The sequence below is a fragment of the Calliphora vicina genome, chromosome 5 (genome assembly GCF_958450345.1).
Source record: "Calliphora vicina chromosome 5, idCalVici1.1, whole genome shotgun sequence".
NCBI classification, from domain to species: Eukaryota; Metazoa; Arthropoda; class Insecta; order Diptera; family Calliphoridae; genus Calliphora; species Calliphora vicina.
In genome coordinates, this window is record NC_088784.1 from 12,477,219 (window position 1) to 12,497,606 (window position 20,388).

General features: G+C 26.0%; 1 protein-coding gene across 3 annotated transcripts in view; it reads right to left on the minus strand.

Annotated features, from left to right (window-relative positions):
- Nucleotides 1-4,308: 4,308 nt before the first annotated feature.
- Nucleotides 4,309-20,388, minus strand: part of ckn (CRK like proto-oncogene, adaptor protein) — a 71,449-nt gene continuing 55,369 nt past the window's right edge. The window contains exons 4-9 of one of the 3 annotated variants that reach the window (XM_065511556.1): nt 8,604-8,837; nt 7,903-8,076; nt 7,043-7,294; nt 6,659-6,964; nt 6,283-6,591; nt 4,309-4,957 (exon numbers count right to left, since the gene is read on the minus strand). In XM_065511556.1, coding sequence (XP_065367628.1) covers nt 4,337-4,957; nt 6,283-6,591; nt 6,659-6,964; nt 7,043-7,294; nt 7,903-8,076; nt 8,604-8,837 — 1,896 coding nt within the window. In that variant the 3' untranslated portion in view covers nt 4,309-4,336. The remainder of the gene's footprint in view (nt 4,958-6,282; nt 6,592-6,658; nt 6,965-7,042; nt 7,295-7,902; nt 8,077-8,603; nt 8,838-20,388) is intronic. The other 2 variants (XM_065511558.1, XM_065511559.1) reach the window with 2 other exon arrangements.

A 20,388-nucleotide genomic window follows, 5' to 3' on the forward strand; every position in this document is an offset into this window, starting at 1 on the left:
AGAGATTAATTCATTCATAAGTTCTTGGGGAATCGTATTGGATGCTCGTAATATAAGAAGAAATATGTATTTCAGACGTGTTGGACTGTCAAATTATTTGCCCTGATAGAGAGCCAGAAAATTAATTTGGGAGGAAGATATCGTAAAAAAAACTACTTCAAGACAAGATAATTTGGTTACAAGACCGTTTAAGATCTTCCCAAAAATTATCAATAATACAAAATGGGAAATTATTTAAACTACATATTCCACTCGACTTTGTTTAAAAATAGACTGAAAACAATAGCCGATATATCGATTTTATCTAAAATCCTGTCAAATTGTACTGCTTACTTTGTGTACACCTTAAAATAAACTCGCGTTGTCATCACTGATGAATATTATTAACTGTTAAAAACAGTTTTTGATGTTGGTAACACCTGACATCTTCAATTAACAGAGTAACCAATGGTGTGAAACCTCACTAACTTTTGTACATACTTATCAAAGATTGCCACCATAATGCTAAATTACCGTTTCAACTCGCCTCCGTTATGTTAGAATATCGTTATATGTTAGGTTTTAAACTAATTTAATACCAATAAATAAAAATCCATGAAAATTTTAATATTATTTATATTTTATTTATTTTTGTATATAAATTTTAATTAAATGGAATAACACTTACATAATCATTTTATTATTTTTTTAATCAAGTTTTTTTTCTTTTACTTATCAGAGCTTTTTTTGATTGAAATATTTAAAAAAAGTTAAAATAAATTTTTCAAAATACATAACTTAAAAATTAATTAAAATATATTTTTTTAAATAAAATAAACACAAAAACTTATAAAAATAAAAAAAAATTCACGAAATTGAAGAATTCAAATTAAAAATTTTATAAAAAAGCAAAAGAATAGTTTAGAATATAGCTTTATAGATAAAATTAAGAAAGATTACACAGAAAATAATACAAAATACATACATAATTACATAAAACCATTTAAAAAAATATTAAATATTTGTAAGAAATAAAAATTTTACACAATTTATGACAAAACATACAACTTAATATAAAAAAAAACATAAAATTTTAATTCCAATAACATAAATTATTAAAAAAAAACACACACACTATTATAAATTCCAAGTATGTATAATTAAGCTTTTCTTTTTAATAAGTAGCATTATTAAAAAGAAAAGTTTACCACATAAATCATATTTGTTAGGTGTTTCAATTAGTATTTTCAAATTCTAGCCTTAAATTTCAGTTGGTTTTGTTTTAACATATATTTTTTTTGTTCTGGTTGTCTTTATTAAAGATTTTCTTTAAGTGTATAATATATAAATAATTTGCAATTATTTTATATTATTTATGCTAATTATAAATGTTTATTAAATATTTTATTTTATGTAAGTATAAATGTGCTAGAAAGTCTACAATTTTAATATTTACTTAACACAATTTATGTTTTGTTTTTTCTTTTCTTTATGTTCATAATTTATTTTTATATTTATTATTTAAATCCCTCAAAATGTATTTTGTTTTATAGTATTTATTAATTATGTATATATTATTAATATATATTGTTTTTTTTTTGTTATGTTAACATGTTGTTTTTTATTTGAAAACGTACAAAAAGTATACTTTTAAAAAGCTTTCCTTTTTATATGAATAAATTTTAAATTTTACTTAATTTCTTTATATTTATATATACTATATATTATTTTTTAAGTTTTATTGATTTTTTTCTTTATGTTTTTTGTTTTTGTTACTATTTTGTTTAAATATAAGGATTATTTTAAATTTTGTTTGTTAAGAAGATCAAATTGGAAAAAGGCATTCATTCCTCCAGTATATTTTATAACTCGATTGGTTTTTTTTTATTCATTTTACATTAAGATTAAATAAACAAGAGGTTTTTATTTAAATTCTGATTTATATTTAATATATAAACAAATCTTTCAAAAATATAATTAAACATTTTAAAATTCAGTTTACTTTATGATTAACTTCTAAAAATGGATGTTGGGAATGAGTATTAAAAAAATTCGCAATCCATGAAAAACATTTGTAAATACAGTAAATTGTGCAAATCCGACAAAATTTTTGCATCTAAAAATAAAATAATAACTTTTAGCATGCATCAGTTTATGCAATAAACTATATTTACAAAGGAATTCAAGATTTTCGTCCGTAATACTGAATTAAAGAAAACTTCGTTACAATTCTGTTGATAAATCGAGAGAATATTGTGAAATTTTTATAATCCGAGTGTTACTACTTAAGTTATGAGCAAATAAATTGAGAAATTCACCGTAAACTTGTATTTTCTGTAGGAAATTTATCGATGAAAGAAAATTGTTCGATAACTAAAATTTTATATATAAAAGTTATCGATAACTTTAATATCCTATAGAAAATTATATCGATAACTTGAATTTTGTCTAGATAATTTATCGATAACTTTAATTTTTTATAAAAAGTTATCGATAACTTTAATTTTCTATTAAAAATGTATCGATAATTATAATTTTCTATAGAAATTGTATCGATAACTTTAATTTTCTATAGGAAACTTATCGATAACTTAAATTTTTTATTAAAAATGTATCGATAACTTTAATTTTCTATAGAAAATTTATCGATAACTTTAATTTTCTATAGAAAATTTATCGATAACTTAATTTTCTATAGAAAATTTATCGATATCTTTAATTTTCTATAGAAAATTTATCGATAACTTTAATTTTCTATAGAAAATTTATCGATAACTTTAATTTTCTATAGAAAATTTATCAATAACTTTAATTTTCTATAGAAAATTTATCGATAACAGGAATTTTCTAAAGAAAATGTATCGATAACAGGAATTTTCTAAACAAAATTTATCGACAACTTTAATTTTCTATAGAAAATTAATCGATAACTTTAATTTTCCATAGAAAATTAACGATAACTAGAATTTTCTATAAAAAATTTTCAGATATCTTGAATTTTCTATAGAAAACTTATCGATAACTAGAATTTTCTATAGAAAATTTATTGATAACATGAATTTTCTATAGATAATTTATCGATAACATGAATTTTCTAAAGAAAATTTAACGATAACTTAAATTTTCTATAGAACATTTTCAGATAACCTGAATTTTCTATAGAAAATTTATCGATAACTAGTATTTTCTAATGAAAAATTTTCGGTAACCTGAATTTTCTATAGATAATTTATCGATAACTTTAATTTTATACAGAAAATGTATAAATGTAAAATTTATCGATAACTTGAATTTGTATAAAAAATTTAGCGGTAAATAAAATTTTCAATAGAAAATTATGCTTTGAAATTAAAAGTTGCGTTTTTTTCTTAAATTTCAAAATAACCTAACTGCATCTCTAGTTATAAGTTGTCTATGAAATAGATATGATTTTCATTTATCAAAATATGTAAATTTGTTTAAGAAAATTTTATTTTTTTAATAGTAACAGACAAAGCCCTAAAATTGCCTTCCAGGCTTTCTTTAATTAGTAGAAGATCAAGCATTTCTTAAAAAAAATTAATTTTCGTTTCATTAAATTACGTCCTAAATATTGTCATAAAAAAGGGAATGTGTTTAGCTGCCAGCTTTGGAATGTTTAAACGTTGTATTTTTTTTTTCGATTTAAATCTAAAAATAAAACATAAAACTCTTGTTTACTTAACCTTATTGTACGTTAAGTTTTAAACTCTTAATTTTATATGTTTAAATATATATTTCTGTTATATAAAAAATTCTATACTAATTACTTAGTCATATACTATATATTAATAAGTATAATAATAAACATTTAATTACAAATCATCATTATAAAAAAAAATCAAAAAGGTAAACAAACCAAAAATCATTAAAAGTATTAACAAATATTTAAAAAAGAAAACTATATGAAAAAACATACTTGATGTTATTTGTTTAACTTTTAGAGAAAAAACATATAAATATAGGGCTACCCACAGTTACATATACAATAACTAAACTATATATATATTTATATATATACTAAATACATATATATTTATACATACATATCATATATAATCGTAGTGTTAATGTTAATTAAGTTATAACTATTATTCCTCATTGTTTTTAAATATATATTTCGGTTCGGTTTTTTTGTTTGTTAATTTTCTTATTGGAAAATGCATATAGAAAGATTGTTTGATAGTGGAGAGAGAGAGGAGTTAGTTTAGAGTGGGATTTATAGTGTAGCACCTGTTTTGTTGCAATGAAATATTCATTTTGATTCTCACTTTTCGTCTTTTCTTTTTCTATTTTTTTTATTTTATCTTAAAACTGTTTTAATCTGTTCAACTACGGCCTATTCACTGTCTATATTTAAACCTACACGTTTCTCTTCCTCTAACATGGCATCTAATTCATCGGTGAGATTTGCCAACATATTACCAATATCATTGAGCACATTTACCGAAACCTTTTGACCGCCGGCTGCAACTGCTCCAACACTGATACCGGCTACACCCGTTGCGGCGGACGCTATGGCACTTGTATCGTTAGGATTATCGATGGAGGAGGCGGCGGCGGAGCTGACAGCCGAGCAATTATCATCCGTACCTAGACCAGCCAATGATGGTGCACTGTCGGCATTAACGGGAGGATATTGTAAAGTAGGTGATCTTAGTAAAGATAAACCAGCACTACCACCACTAGCGGTTGAACCAATACTTTCACTACGTATTAGGGAGGCGTCATGTAGTGAGGAGGATGATTTAAGGGAATGGAATGAATGGGCAATATTGGCTATAGTGTTTGTTGATGATGAGGACGATGAGGAAGAGGAGGAATGTAAATGGCTGCCAGGAGTACCTTGAGATCCAGTGGCTCCGGTTAATTCTTGGCGATTAAGTAAACGTTGTTTGATAGTACCAGTATTTTCATTGGCAAATGGAATCGTATCAATAGAATCAATGCTCGAATTGGACTGAAGAAAGAAAATAACAAAATAATATTTATATTTTAGTAAGTAATTAATAAAAATATATTAAAAAAAAGACTAGTTATTTTAGTTTCTATAAAATTAATCGTTAACTATAATTCTACATAAAAATTCGGCTGTGCCGAATCTTATATACCCTTCACCAAATTATACTTCAAAATAACAATTTTAAATATTTTTAGGCAAACAAAATAATTTTTTCAAAGTTGTTTTTTTCATTTTTTGGGAAAAAATTTTTTTCGAATTGTTTTTTTAAATTTAAAATTTTTTTTTGTTTTTTCAATTTTTTTTTTAATATTTAGAAAAAAAAAACTTTTCTCATGAAGGTGAAGGGTATAATTAAGTATATTTATTACTTTCTATGGAAAATTTCTAAATATTTATAATTTTCTAAAGACAATTTATCGATAACATTAATTTTTTATAGAAAATTTAGCGATAACTTTAATTTTTTATAGAATTTTTTCGAAAACTTTAATTTATTATGGAAAATTTATCGATAATTTGACACTTCTATAGAAAATTTATCGATAACTTATAATTTGTATCGAAAATTTATTGGTCATTTTACATTTCTATAGAAAATCTATCGATAACTTAAATTTTTTAAATAAAATTTATCGATAACTTGAATTTTCTGTACACAATTTTTACATAACTTTAATTTTTAATAGACAATTTTTCGATAATTTTAATTTTTTATTGAAAATTGATCGATAACTTCAAATTTGTATTGAAAATTTATCGGTAATTTTACATTTCTATAAAAAAATTATCGATAACTTAAAATTTGTATCGAAAATTTTACATTTCTATTGAAAATCTATCGATAACTTAAATTTTAACTTTACATCTCCAGAGAATACATAGAGTATCGATAACATTACGTTTATATAGAAAATGTATAACATAATTTTCTGTAGAAAATCTATCGATAACTTAAATTATCGATAGAAAATCTATCGAATTTCCACAGAATTTATAGAGTATAAAATTATCCATAGAAATCTTATCGATAACTTTAAATTTCCATAGAATTTATCGATAACTTAATTTTCTATAGAAAATTTAACTATAATTTCCTTAGAAATATGTATCGATAATTTTAATTTTATATAAAAAATTTTTCGATAACAGTAAAATATCTAGAAATGTATACGATAACTATAATTTTCTGTAGAATACTGATAAATTTTCGTAAAACTTTACGAAGTAGCTAAATTTCTATAGAAAACTATAGACAAAATAACACAATTTAGTAAAAATGTAAAATTTCATATTGAATTTTAACAATATTTTCCAATTCCTACCTTATTGTCATGAAATTTCTCACAATGTATTTCGGCGGTGGTTTGCTGTATGGTGGCATAGTTGGCATAGATGGGTTGGGAAGCCTGCTGTTGCAAATAGGCAGCATGTGGATGCATTGAAGTGCCACCAGGACCCACACCGCCCGTACCGTAATACAAATTGGGCGACATGCCGTGAGCAGCAACACTGGCAGGATTTATCTGAGAACCATCCTGACTTAAAGTACGTGAATTACGTATACTGCAATGGCGACGTGGAGGTTCGGGAGCAATTTTTTTCGTAGTCATAGGACTTCCAGTTAAATAGGGCTAAAACAATAGAAATTATTAACGATTAAAAATGGATCTTTTTAAACACAATTAATTCTTAACTAACATTAGTTAAACTGGAACTATCTAAAACATTGCCAGCACCTATATTTGAGGTTACACCAGCTGTACCAGGTGGTACATTAGCTGTAGGCGGACCTAGGCCACCAGCATGACAGACATATTCTGCAGCCGCGGCTGCATTCATATAATGATGATGTTCCAATGGTGGCATGGTATTTAAAACAGCCCTTTGTAATATGCCTCGCTGTTGGCGTGGCAAAGTGCCACCGCCCTCCTCATACATGAGTTCACGAGCGGCAGCATCATTGGTGGGTGTTATATCACCATCATCATAAGAACGACGCCAATTCTAAATGGCAACATAAATGATTAGTATAGTTGTTTGTTAGTAGTTTTGTTAATTATATATTGCTGATTGATGACTTACCATAGTGGCTGGATTGCTTAACATACGTTGTCCTTGGCCGGCGGCCACATTGCCAGCTGCACCCGCCATTAGGGCAGCCTGTTGCAAATGCTGCTGTTGCTGCAAAGCCTGCTGATGCTGTTGCAGTTGTGAGGGATGGGCAAAGTGACCATAGTCGGTTGTGGTGTAATGACTAAAAGTCAAATGGCTGCGTGTACTGTTGTCGTGTATATCCTCCAGTGATTCCAAACTTTTGCCACGTGGTTGACGTACCTAGTTTTGAAATATATAATATGGAAAAAGTATTAAAACAATTTCAATAAAGATCAATTAACTAGTTGGATTTATTTTCATAAATATTTCTCAATTGTAAATTTCTGGTCCTTGATAAATTTTTCAACTAGCAGTCATATAAAAACTCTCAAAATTTAAAAATATGAAATTTAGGCTGAAAAAATCATCTGGGAACTGAAATTTACCATCGAGTAATCAGCCTTATCGTGTAACACAAGATGAGTCTTCACTGGAGATAACATAATTTTCAAATGTGCCACAATATATTTATGTTAATGAATTTATTGCCAGTCTAGACTATGAGTTACACAATAAGGCTGAAAAATTATTTTATTGTTAAACAAAGAAAACTAAAAATTTTATTTCAAAACATAAAGAAAATTTAGAAAAGATGATAAATAATATGAATAAATTGCCCGAAATTTATACTTTTCTAATAAATCTTAAATTTTTATTTTAGAATTTTATAAATATGGAATTTTCGCCAAAATACATAATTTCCAAAATTGTATGACACCTAAAGAGTTGGTTTTTCTAAATGCAAGACTATTCTATTGATTTGAAAGCATTCATTTTTAATTCATTACCTTAATTAAAACAACATCATTGCCATTACAACATTCATGATTACTACCAGTGCAGTAGTAAGCATCGGTAGTGGGTGATGTATTGGCATAAATTTTCGAATCATCCCATGATACACGTGTAGTGGGTAAATAAGTAGGAGTGGGAGGCAATTGTTGCCAGGGTTTGGTATAAATCTAAATCAAAAAAACATAAAAATTAAAGAAAAAATAATAATAATAATACATATAAAAATAAAAGTAAAATAAATATTAAAAACTGATTCAGAAATAATTTTGAGTGATTTTCATACAAACATTTGAAAATTGCTTTCTGGTCATCATTTCTGAATCAGGTCCTAAAACTTTGTTAAAAAAAAATTAAAAATAAAAATCTGCTTTTTGAAATTGTTACTAGAAATATAGAGAACAATTCATTTATTTGTTTGGTAAAATTAAAATTTTGTTAAACTATTTATTATATTTGAAAATTGCAGACTTCATATTTTTAGAATTTTTTAAAATATTTTCAAAACTGAGCGATTTTCATTAAAATTTTCGTTCTCAGTTTTTATTGGACATAAAGAAATAATGTAATATATTTATTTGTTAAACAAATCATTATTAAAAATCAAAAAATAAATTAATTCATTAAGAAATAATAAGGAAACAAGTGTTAGGTTTGTGTTTTCAAATAATTTAAACTACTAATATCATTTTTATACCTGTTGATTGTAGGGATTTGAACCACCGGGATTCCATTTTCCACTTATAATGTCTTTGACACGTTTTATGGCCAGTAGAATTTTCTTTTGATGTCCCAACTTAACAATACCAATATCCTCGAGATCTTCCCAGGTTACTTGGGTGACATCGCGTACTGTTTTATAATTTTGATCCAACAAAGGTTGTATATACTCTTCCAAACGTAATAGTTGCAGCCATTCTTCGATTGAACCCTGGAATTATTAAACAAATATTTACATAAATAAAATGTCATTGATATTTTAATAATAATGAGAAATTTTAATAGATTTATAATCGTTTTATAACAAGATTGGCGACCATTAACCCTAAAATACCCTTTTAGCTCGATTACCGTTACCGAAATAACTGCAATTATCGTTACTCATCACTGCCCGCCCGCCATTTGCATTAAAACCCGTTTGACGTAAATCAGTGTTGCCCATTTAGCTACATTTGTTATGCTTTACATATTCAATATCACTGCATTTACGAACGTACTCACTTTTCAAAAAACCCTTTAAAATAAACATAAATAACTAAAATTGAAAACAACTTTAAAATGATTTACTTCATAATAGTTACAGTAGTGCCAGTAATTGTCTGCGGTTTATAACCAGACGTTATTTATTACACTTTTCATAAGTTTAAACAAAAATTATTTTTGACATTTTGTCTCACATCCACAGTATGATTAGATAGATACAGTTTACAATTTTAATGCTTTAGTTTTGTAGGTCTTTTTTGTTGGTAAAATATTATCAGATTGAAACATTTTTGTATTGTTGATAGCAACAGTGACAAAATGTTTAAATGTTTTGGTTTCTACTTATAGTTTGTTATTTTTTCCATAAATCTGATAACTCAGTTTTTTGTGTGTGTATTTTTATTAGATTTGTGGTGGTTTGCTTCTTAATTTTGTTTTATTTGGATTTGATTGTTGGGGTTGGTTATTCAATTGCAATGCCATTCAGACAATTTAATAGACTTTTTTTATTATTGTATTTCTTTTCAATCTATGTGTTATTGCTAATATTTCTTAAGTTTCAATTGAACTAGTTCAGGGACAATTTCAATAACAATTGATTTGTGTTTCTTTTTAATGTTTTTTTATTAATTACTTTTTTTTTATTAATTAAGAATTATTTTAAAGCGTTAATTGTGAATATGTAAGCTTAAATTGTGCTCTAAATTCCTAAACAAAAGGTAAAATGTTTCACCACACCTTAAAACTATGCTTATCATTTGCCACCCCATTTTTGGTATATTTTATCATAATTTCGATATCGAAATTATTTTTCGATACGATAGCTCATTCGATCACGAATGCGGTAATTCGGCACCTGAATTTACGCCTGCATACATATTTACAAAAGTACTAAATTTTCCAACCCTGTTATAACTGCATACATTTCACAATGTTGCCAATAAGAGAATTTCAACATATTTGACACTTGCAAAACATAATAACGGTAATCAGTCACAAATACTTATGTGTGTGCATATGTAATTCACAAAGGAATATGTGAATTACATAGAAATATGTTGCTTAAGCTGGATTTTACAAGTGTAACTGAAATTGAGTTCATATTTGTAAATAACCAACAGCCAACAACCTCAAGTTCAATTCTCTTAAATCAATTAAAACAGAATTTTAAACTAAAATTAACTCTAGCAGGTATAATTAAGGAATGTCTGTCAACATTTTTGCTTTATTAGCCGGAGTCTTAAACATGGCGTCATTAATAATAAAACCTAACCAAACAACCGGTCGGTCGGTCATTGTTTTAATTTTTACATTCCTATTGTTTATTTGTTGTTTCTTGTTTTTTTTTTTTTTTATTAATGAGCCTAGAAAATTGACTGCAAAGCAAAAACAAAAATAAATAAACAAACAAAAACTCACAACAGAAATATACATATTCAGCTACTTGTGCAAATTAATTATGAATTTCTTCAAGACAAAAACACAAACCATGAAAAAATAACAAACATACATTTAATTTATTAGAAAGAAACACAACGGCCAACGTAAACTTTAGTTTCTACACTCGTAACAGAACAAATAAATAATAATAAAAATTTCGACCTTGACAAAATGATGGTTTTTATGGGGATTTTATTTGGATTTTTCTAACCTGCCTGACTGTCTGTCTATATATGAAACCGGTTTAGATTTTAAAGTATTGTAGGTACTTTAAATGAATTTAATATGATCTTATATACAATTTAGAGGTACATACATACGTTTTTTTTCCTGCGAATGGCAGCTAATTTTTGAATTTTTTTTAAGCTTTAAAATGTCTTAAAACAACAAAATAAATATCATGCCATATGCTACCTGAGTGCAGAATAAATAATCAAGAAAAATAAATAATAATAATGTTTGAATTAAGAAACTTTAGATTGAAGTTTTTTAAAAGGAGTTAACAAACGACATCCAAAATATGGTTATGTGGTTTTCAAAAGCAAATGTAGATATGAAACAAAGATAGAGTTTTAATAAGTTAATTGAATAAACTTTGATTTTTAAATCTTAAATCAATTAAAGTGTTCTTTTGTTTGCTTCATCTAAAAATAATTAAAATTATTGACTTTTCAAATCTAATATGGCAATACCTTTTATTAAACAAAAGCCAACTTATTTATAATAAAATTTTAAATATCTCCATTTTATTTAAACAACTTAAGAAAACATCAATCAATTTATTATCTAAAAACAAACTTAATACTTAGTGAAATTTACTTAGTTAAACATTAAAAACCACCAAATTAAAATTTCTCCACCTTTATACAATAAAAGAAATAAAAAATAAACAATTTTCTGTAAAAAAAAAAACAGAAAAAGAAATCTCAAAATTAAAATCTATTTGGAAAAAAATCTTTATAAATGCCTGAGGAATTTTAAGTAAATTCGTCTTTAAGTTCAATGTACAGATTTTTCTTGCCATAACCAACCGACTGGGTACGTTTATTTCCCCAACTGGTGTATAAAATTGTATTTAAAAAAAATATATATAAAAAAACAAAGTGTTAAGAAAACAACAAACTAAAAAGGTAAATAGAAAATAAACCAGCAATTGTAAATATTTTATAAACATCACGCTATTGACAAAATTTTAATGGAAAAAAATAAGAAAAAAAAAACAAAACACCAACATGGTGGAGCGAGTGTAGAATTTATTATAAAAAAACACATACTATGTATTCAATAAAGTCTAAACGAATAAGATGTATCCTAAACAATATTATGATCATTATTATTATCATAAAATATCATATTATGATCAAACATAGTCGTAATATTACAATAACATATATGATCATAACATCGTCATACATGATTATAATATGTTCTGAAGTAATCATATTATGACATTTATAATTCAAAGTAATTTTTTCCTTTTAAAAACGGTGGTTTATTTTCTTTAAATAAACCGGATACTTTTGATTGCAAATAAAAGCAGTATAGTAGCTTAAAATTTGTAACAACTCTTTATTTATATATATACACACAGTGCCATTTTCTAGAAGCTACATTAATTATCTAACGGACAAAACTAGAAGGTTCCACTTCCAGAGCTTTCGGCAGCCACAATGTTTATGTTAGCAGATTTGACAGTTAATGTTGGCAGCACTATACTGCCAAGTATCTACTTATGACAGTGTATACAAAAGCTGTTGGATGTGGAAACCCGTGTTAAGTGTTAAAATCAAATTGATAGTGCAATTTCGTAACAATATTAGCATTAAATGTTATTTTTGGCAATACGAAATTTAATTTTAACCAACTTATCTCTAATAGGACATAAGTCAATCATTAAGATTGGTACGATTGACCTGGACATTTTTTTAATTTAAATTTTCTCTATCTTATAATTTTCCAAGTATTTTTTCCATGGAAGCATCCCTGTTTCAACAGCTGCTTCTAAATACTAAATGCAAATTGTTGCTTCTTCAATATTATTTAAAAATTCCTATTTCCCTGGCCTGGTGTACTATATGCCGACAAATTGCAATTTTTTTACATACATATTCCTCATTACTCATGCTGTAGGTAGGTATAAAAGGAATAAAAGAAACCTAAATGAAAGGTTTCTTTTTATGAAAATTAAGACCACCGAAAACAAAAAAGAACTGATAAAAAAAATAAATGTAAACAGACATAAACAACTTTCATTTCGTGTTTTGAAACTTAAATTAAATTGAAGAAAAAAAAATCGACAAAATTTATATAAAATGAAACAAAAAATAATAAGATTTATGACTATACGATTAAAAAAGGAATATAATTATAACAAAAAAATTACATAAATATGATTAAAACATTAAATGAAACTTGAATATTGCAAGTTTATTTGTTTACAATAAGGTCATTAATGATGATCTTTAATATTCTATACAATGATTGAATAAATTGAAATTATATAAGCAAAAAGATTATAATGATTGTTAAACATTGATACCTAATTACTACTAGTATTTAATAAGAAATATGTAGTAGCACGTATAATTGTATATAATAAGGCTATAAATTAAATAATAATTGTATAAATAGTCCTTGAAGTGATGTTAATTGTTATTAACATTTTAAGTTTAAAACGATTTAAACATAATTTTAAAACACTTTTAAGCTAAAAAAATCGTTTGCAAACATTTCAGCCTAAAAACAAAAACAATTCTAAGACCACTAATTGATCTAGCTGCCCTAATGTCTCGTCTTTAATTTTACCGTTAAATGTTTAAACAAATATGGACCATACAAAGTGCTAATCAGCTAAACAAATGTACAAAAATCTTAAACTCATGATTTAAGTTTAATTTAATATCAAGTGTGAAATATTTAAATTCACCTAAATTGCTAAATAAGAAAATAAATAGAAAATTTAATTTAAGATAAAATGTTTTTATTTACTATTTTGATAAATTATAATTTATATTTAATTTATGTCTGGTACGGATATGGTGGATTTAAAATTTCTTAAGAAAACTAATGATTTATATAAAAAACAGTATAATAAAGAATAATTTGTACAATTGTTTAAATAAATTAAAGCAAAATACAAAGCAAGGCGAATTTATACAAGGTGGAGTCAGTCAAACAGCTGATAATTTTTTTTTCGCTTTTTGGTTCTAACAGTTGTCAAAGCTAGTTTTTATATTTAAATATCTACATATTCTAATCGTATTAACAAAATATTTATTTTTTAAATAAATAAGTAAAGCCCTCACTATACAATTATCTACACTACATTAAGTTTTAATACTTATTTGTTTAATTTTTCATTTTTGTTTTTTGACGTTTGTTAAGACCAATTGTTGTATTTGTAGAACTGATAGCACCTTGTATGAATTCGCCTTGATACAAAGTTTGTCTGGCAAACTGTTTGTTGTTGTCAGCTGCTGCTTCTTCTTCAAAATTGTAATTCACTTAGCATGAACAAATGGTAAAACCAGCATAGTCATTCTAAGTGAATTACAGTTTCGAAGAAGAAGCTGCTTCTGACAACATGGTAAACAACAACAAACAGTTTGCTTTAAACTAGAGATGTTTGTTTGTGCTTAAATAACAAACTTTTTACTTTAATTATGTTATATTTTCTGAGGAAAAAATGTGTTTTAGTTTTTGTTTAACAACTTTGCTGTTACTCTGTTTTAGTTTTAATAACACTAGTTTACAAGGTTTTTGCTCATCAATTGAAACATATGGGGATTTGTGTATTTAGGTCTTCTAACTTCGGAAAAAATATTAAAAAAAATCCTGGACGTCAAACTTTTGAGATATTTATTAAAAAAGAAACGTGTAAAAATGTACATTAAATTAGGACAAAAAAATGAAAAATGAAGTGTTTAGTCCTCATTTTATAATTATTTTAATTTGTCTCCCTCACGACACTTCAACAGTAGTCTCCTAGCATATTCTGATCCCAAAAATTCCTCTCGAAAAATTTCAAATCTTTATGGAAACGCTCTCCATGTTCATCACTCATGTGTCCGAGGTTTTCCGGGAAAAATCCACATGAGAATGTAAAAAGTGAATTTTGAGGGATATATCTACACTCATCAGTTCAAAATTATGTAATAAATTCGCAACAATATCTCTGTAATTTAGACTTTTCTTATTCCCAAAAAATTCTTGAACAACAAGTTTAAAAAAATTCCATGCTGCATTTTCAACATCGATTAATAGACACTCAAATTTGGTATCAACCAAAATTTTTCTTATTTGAGGACCCACAAATATCCCTTCTTTTAGCTTAGCCTCAGAAAGACTCGGGAACACGCTGCATAAATATTGAAATGCTGGTTTTGTCTTATCTAAAGCTTTTACGAAATTTGTTAATGTAAATAAGCATTTTGCAGTGTTTATGTTATAGGAAAACCTCAATTTGACTGAATAATTTTTCAGCAAATAAAACAAAAATGGTCTGGGTTTATTTTACAGTTTCTAGAAGACATTTAAAAATAGTTTTTACTTTAGAGTTTTGTATTTAATAGCGATTTATTAACGTTTATCTACAGGAAATATGTACTTTTAAACACTATTTATTTTTTTCCCGTTAATTTTTTTTGGAATTTGTCAAAAGAATACAACTCTGAAAGTATCTAGTAGCTTCGCCAGAGTATTGAGTACCCAAAAACGATGTAAATACTTAATTACTACATTTCGGTACACTACAGTATGCATTAGTAGTACTCAGGGCAGGTGAAAAATAAAAACCCATATATCTCAAAATTTTGACGTATAGGTGGGAAACAAAAAATGGTCAATTAACTAGCGTCCCTAGGTCCTCTCAAAAATATAAGTTTCATTCCATGAGCATACAAAAATGTTTGATTTGTAAACTAGTGTAATTTGTTGCAAGTTCTACGCAATTATTATTACTATGTATTTAAAAACCAGTAAATCTAGCCAAGTTATTTCCTGTATATACAAAATAAATAAATGTGATGAAAAAAAAAAAACAAACTGATTCACATTTTTTCCGTTTAAAAGCCAACTATTATAAGTTAGTTGTTGTTGTCTGGCCATATATATACCAGCCACTACAAATATTCTTTTTATTTAACACTTTAATGCAAAAAAAAAGCGTAGAAAGAAATACAAAAAACAGACTAACAAAAAAATAAACCCAGATGAATAATAACATGCCGCATATAGATATTTCTGTTTTAGTTTATTTTTTTTTTCTTTTACAATTTTTGTTTTTGTTAAAGATGTCTTTAAATGAACGTGTTTTGCAAAAATTATGCCATGTTTACACTTGTCTCGTATGCCATACATATATTCTATATAATAAAATATTATATTCTTTCAGTCATAAACCTCATATTCATTGTTTATATCATTGTATACAATATATGTATAACAAAAAAATAAATAAAGAAAATAAAAACTGACTATCTGGCTGTTTGGCCGACTAAATGAGTGACTGACTTCAACAGTTAATAAGTATTCACAATATCTTATTGTTTTTATGGCTCTATTTTCATTTCATTTTACATACATTTTGTTGACATTTTAGATAAAAAAGACGTATTATGTGTAAACATTTATATATAATTTATGGTTATGTATAGTTATTATAATGAATAAAGGCTTAATAACCAATATTCTTGGTTTGAAATTTAACGGAAAATATTGTAAATTAACCAGGATAGTACCGATTATTAAACGGAAGTTTAGTAGTTAGCCAACAATGATTAAAATTAAATTATAGTTTAAACCTAGAATGATATGATATTTTTAGGTTAGGTTTTTTACTTGAAGATCAAATCCCAATTAATAATCAGATTAGTTAATCTATAAATAAAACTAATCTAACGTTAATCTGCTTTGATGTTTTTGGTTTCTAGTTTTAACTTCGTAGTTAAGCTACGTATACACGGTTGTCATATTCTTACAATATTGTCAGAAAATGTTCAATAAATGGTTAACACCCATATGTTTCAACATAAGTTCTAATGGTTGTGTTAACCATTTTATGAGCATGTTCGGACAATATTGTAAGAATATGACAACCGTGTAAACGTAGCTTTAGTATTGACATGCACATCGTGAGAAAATGTAATTTTTTTTTATAAAAACAAGTAAGAGAGCTATATTCGGCTGTGCATAATCTTATATACCCTTCACAAAATTATACTTTAAAATAGAAATTTTAAATATTTTTAGGTAAACAAAATTATTTTTTTTTTCATTTTTTGGAAAAAAATTTTTTTCGAATTGTTTTCAAAAAAAAAAAAATTTAAATTTTTTTTAAATTTTAAAATATTTTTTTTTTGTTTTTTCGAATTGTTTTTAAAAAAAATTATTGCAATTGTTTTAAAAAATTTTTTTTAAATTTTAAAAATTTTTAAATATTTTTTTTTTGTTTTTAATATTTACCGATTTTCTCGATTTTAAATAGCAACCGAGCAGGAAGAATACCGGAGATATTGATGTATGAATCGTGTATGTAATTTATTTGGGGCTTCGGAAAGTTGATTTCAACAGACATACGGACATGGCTCCGCTATCTATAAGGATCTAGAATATATATACTTTATAGGGTCGAAAATTATATTGTGGAAATTACAAACGGAATGACAAACTCATATATACACTTCTCACGATGGAGAAGGGTATAAAAAAAACAATTTTTATACTTTGACATAAAAAAATAGGATCAGAAATGTAATATTCATTGAACATTTCGTTTTTGCATTTTTACAGATACGAGCACAAACAAATTATCAAAGGGGCACATCTTTGCCTGAAAAAACGCAATTTTTGCCATAAACAAACCTGTTATACTTTCATATAAGACAAATTATGGGCAGAAATGTAATATTCCCTGAATTTTTCGTTAGTTATGCCTTTCTACAGATAAGAGCACAAAAAAATGAAAAAGGGCAACATTTTTGACTTTTTATAGATAAGAGCACAAAAAAAATTATCAAAGGGCAGAAAAAGAGCAACATTATTGCCTGAAAAACTCCCATTTTTGCCATAAAAAACCTTTATAAAAAGACAATAATTTTTATACTTTCATATAAGACAAAGTAGGGGCAGAAATTTTATATTTATTGAATTTTTCGTTAGTTTTGATTTCTACAGATAAGAGCACAAAAAATGATCAAAGGGCAGAAAAAGGGCAACATTTTTGACTTTTTAAAGATAAGAGCACAAAAAAAATTATCAAAGGGCAGAAAAAGAGCAACATTTTTGCCTGAAAAAGTTTAATTTTATGAAAAATAACTTTTTCCCGTTGGATTTTATAGTGATGTGATAAAGTGTTGAGATAGTGGTATAAAAAGGTAACATTTTTAGTGCGTAAAAATTATAGTTTTAATTTTTAGAAAAGAAAAATTTTGCCTTTGTTTTAAAAAAGGTGCATAAAACAGGCATTATTTTTGCCAGAAATGAAAGAGCTTTAAGAGTTTCACTAAAAGGCAAAACAAATTTAACATTAATTGCCTCTTTAGGGTGTAATTTTTAGAAAAGAACTTGTAGCTGGTTGACAATTTTACAGTTGTTTCAGAAAAGGTAAACAAATCAGCAAATCAAATGCCTTAAGAGTTTCATTGTATTAAACTAATAGTTTATGACTTTCAAAAGCTTGTTAGTGTTATGTAATTAATATCTTTATATAAGAATTAATTGAAAAATTATTTGCATAAAAAAGTATTTTATAATTCTGTTACATGGGGGTGTATGCTAATTAGCTGACCAATACTATAAGTACTTCAAGACATGTTTGTTACAATAATATTCCAATGTGTGTGTTTTTTTTACGAAATGAAATAACAAAATATATTACTTCTACCTCAATAACTTTAAGTAAATTAGTTAAACATTTTAACTTGAGGCATTAGTGAAAGTCTCTGATCTCTTAAGATACTTTGGGACTTTATGGCCTTATGCTTGCTAGCCTATAAACTAAGTAAGTATGTATAAACTAAATACACAAAGTAAAAATGTATGTAGTTTGTTTTTTTTTCTTCTTTTCTGGGGCGATAAAAATCTGAAACAAAGGTGAAGTCATTAACTATTTGTAAACATATACTTATGAGCTGAAAAACAGTATTATATACATCAACTTATATACACTTAAAGTAAAGTTATGTATTCGTATTATCTGGCCTTATATTCAACATTTAATTTTTTTTTTGCTATTTCTTTGTTTTGTTTGCTTAGTTTTTTTCTTGCTTATTGCATTGTATTATTATTAATAAACATTAATATATGAATTGTTTTTTAAACAATACTAGCATTATTTAATAGCTGCATTTGTTTGCTGTTCTCCGTGATAAGATATTGTTTTTTTAGAAACAAAATGTATAATTTTCCCCCAGAACGTGATAATATTCTTACATTATTTTGTATAATTTTTGCCATATTTCATTTGTTAGTTTTTTATTTATCTTGATGCTACTCGCAATAAATATTATTTATGCAAAATTTTATTTGCGAAGCCAGCAAACAAACAAAAAAATCAGCTTAAATATACTCGTTTGCATATGATTGAAAACCAATGACTGTAAATAATTTCCAGTTAATTAAATGTCAATTAAATTGTATATACATTCATATATTTTGTTTAATTTGTATGTAGAAAAAAACCACATTCCAAGACGTTTAATTGAATTAACAATGTTTTCAGCACATGCAATAACATTGAATTCCAGGTAAAATATTTACAAAAACATATTTTTAACAAAATGTTTGTTTTAAAATAATATTGGTGTGGAGAAAAGGTTTTAGTTTCAATTAAAAACATTGAACATTTCAAAAATATTTTGATATAGTTCATTTATTCTCTCTCTATCTCTTTCTACCTTACAAACAATGATGTCTACATTACCGTTGTTTTTATGTCTGACTATCACGCACATTCCAACTCTTCTTCTTCATATAAATACCATTCACCCTAGAATGACATGCTGGTGAGAAAAATCGCCGGAGACACGAAGTCCTTTTAGCGATTTTTTAATTTGTATGTGATTTATATTATTAAAACGCTCAAAAAGCATTTAGCATTTAGGACACTTTAACTTTAAGTCAAAAGGACTTTAGGACACTTTAACGTGTTTCAACTGTCGTCTACTGAATTAAGATTTGGACGAATAGATTCAGGTTAATTATATATAAAACAAGACTATTGGTTTCTTAACAAGTAAGAGAGCTAAACAATTCACCAAATTATACTTCAAAATAAAAATTTTAAATATTTTTAGGTTAACAAAATTGTTTTTTTTAATTTTTAATTTTTTGTAAAAAAAATTTTTTTCGAATTATTTTTTTAATTAATTTTTTTTTGTAAATTTTAAATTTTTTTTTTGTTTTTTCAATTTTTTTTTAATATTTAGCGAAAAAAAAACTTTTGGTAAAAAATTCGGGTTAAAAAATATTTTTCACGATTTTGACCCATTGTAGGTCCAATTTATTATGGTCTTATATACGTCGTTGCAAAGGTATTTGAAATATCTATCATTGGATATCCATATTGTCTATATTAATGACTTAGTAATCCATATATAGATCAAAAATAGGTAAAAAAATCGAGGTTGTCCTCGTTTTTTCCTCATATCTCAGCCATTTGTGGACCGATTTTGTTGATTTTAAATAGCAATCTTCTCGAAAGCATATCTGCCAGAATTATTGAAGATTTGGATCCCGAAGATGTCTGGGGTCTCCAGAATATTGATTTCAACAGACAGACGGACATGGCTTAATCGACTACACTATCTATAAGGATCCAGAATATATACTTTATAGGGTCG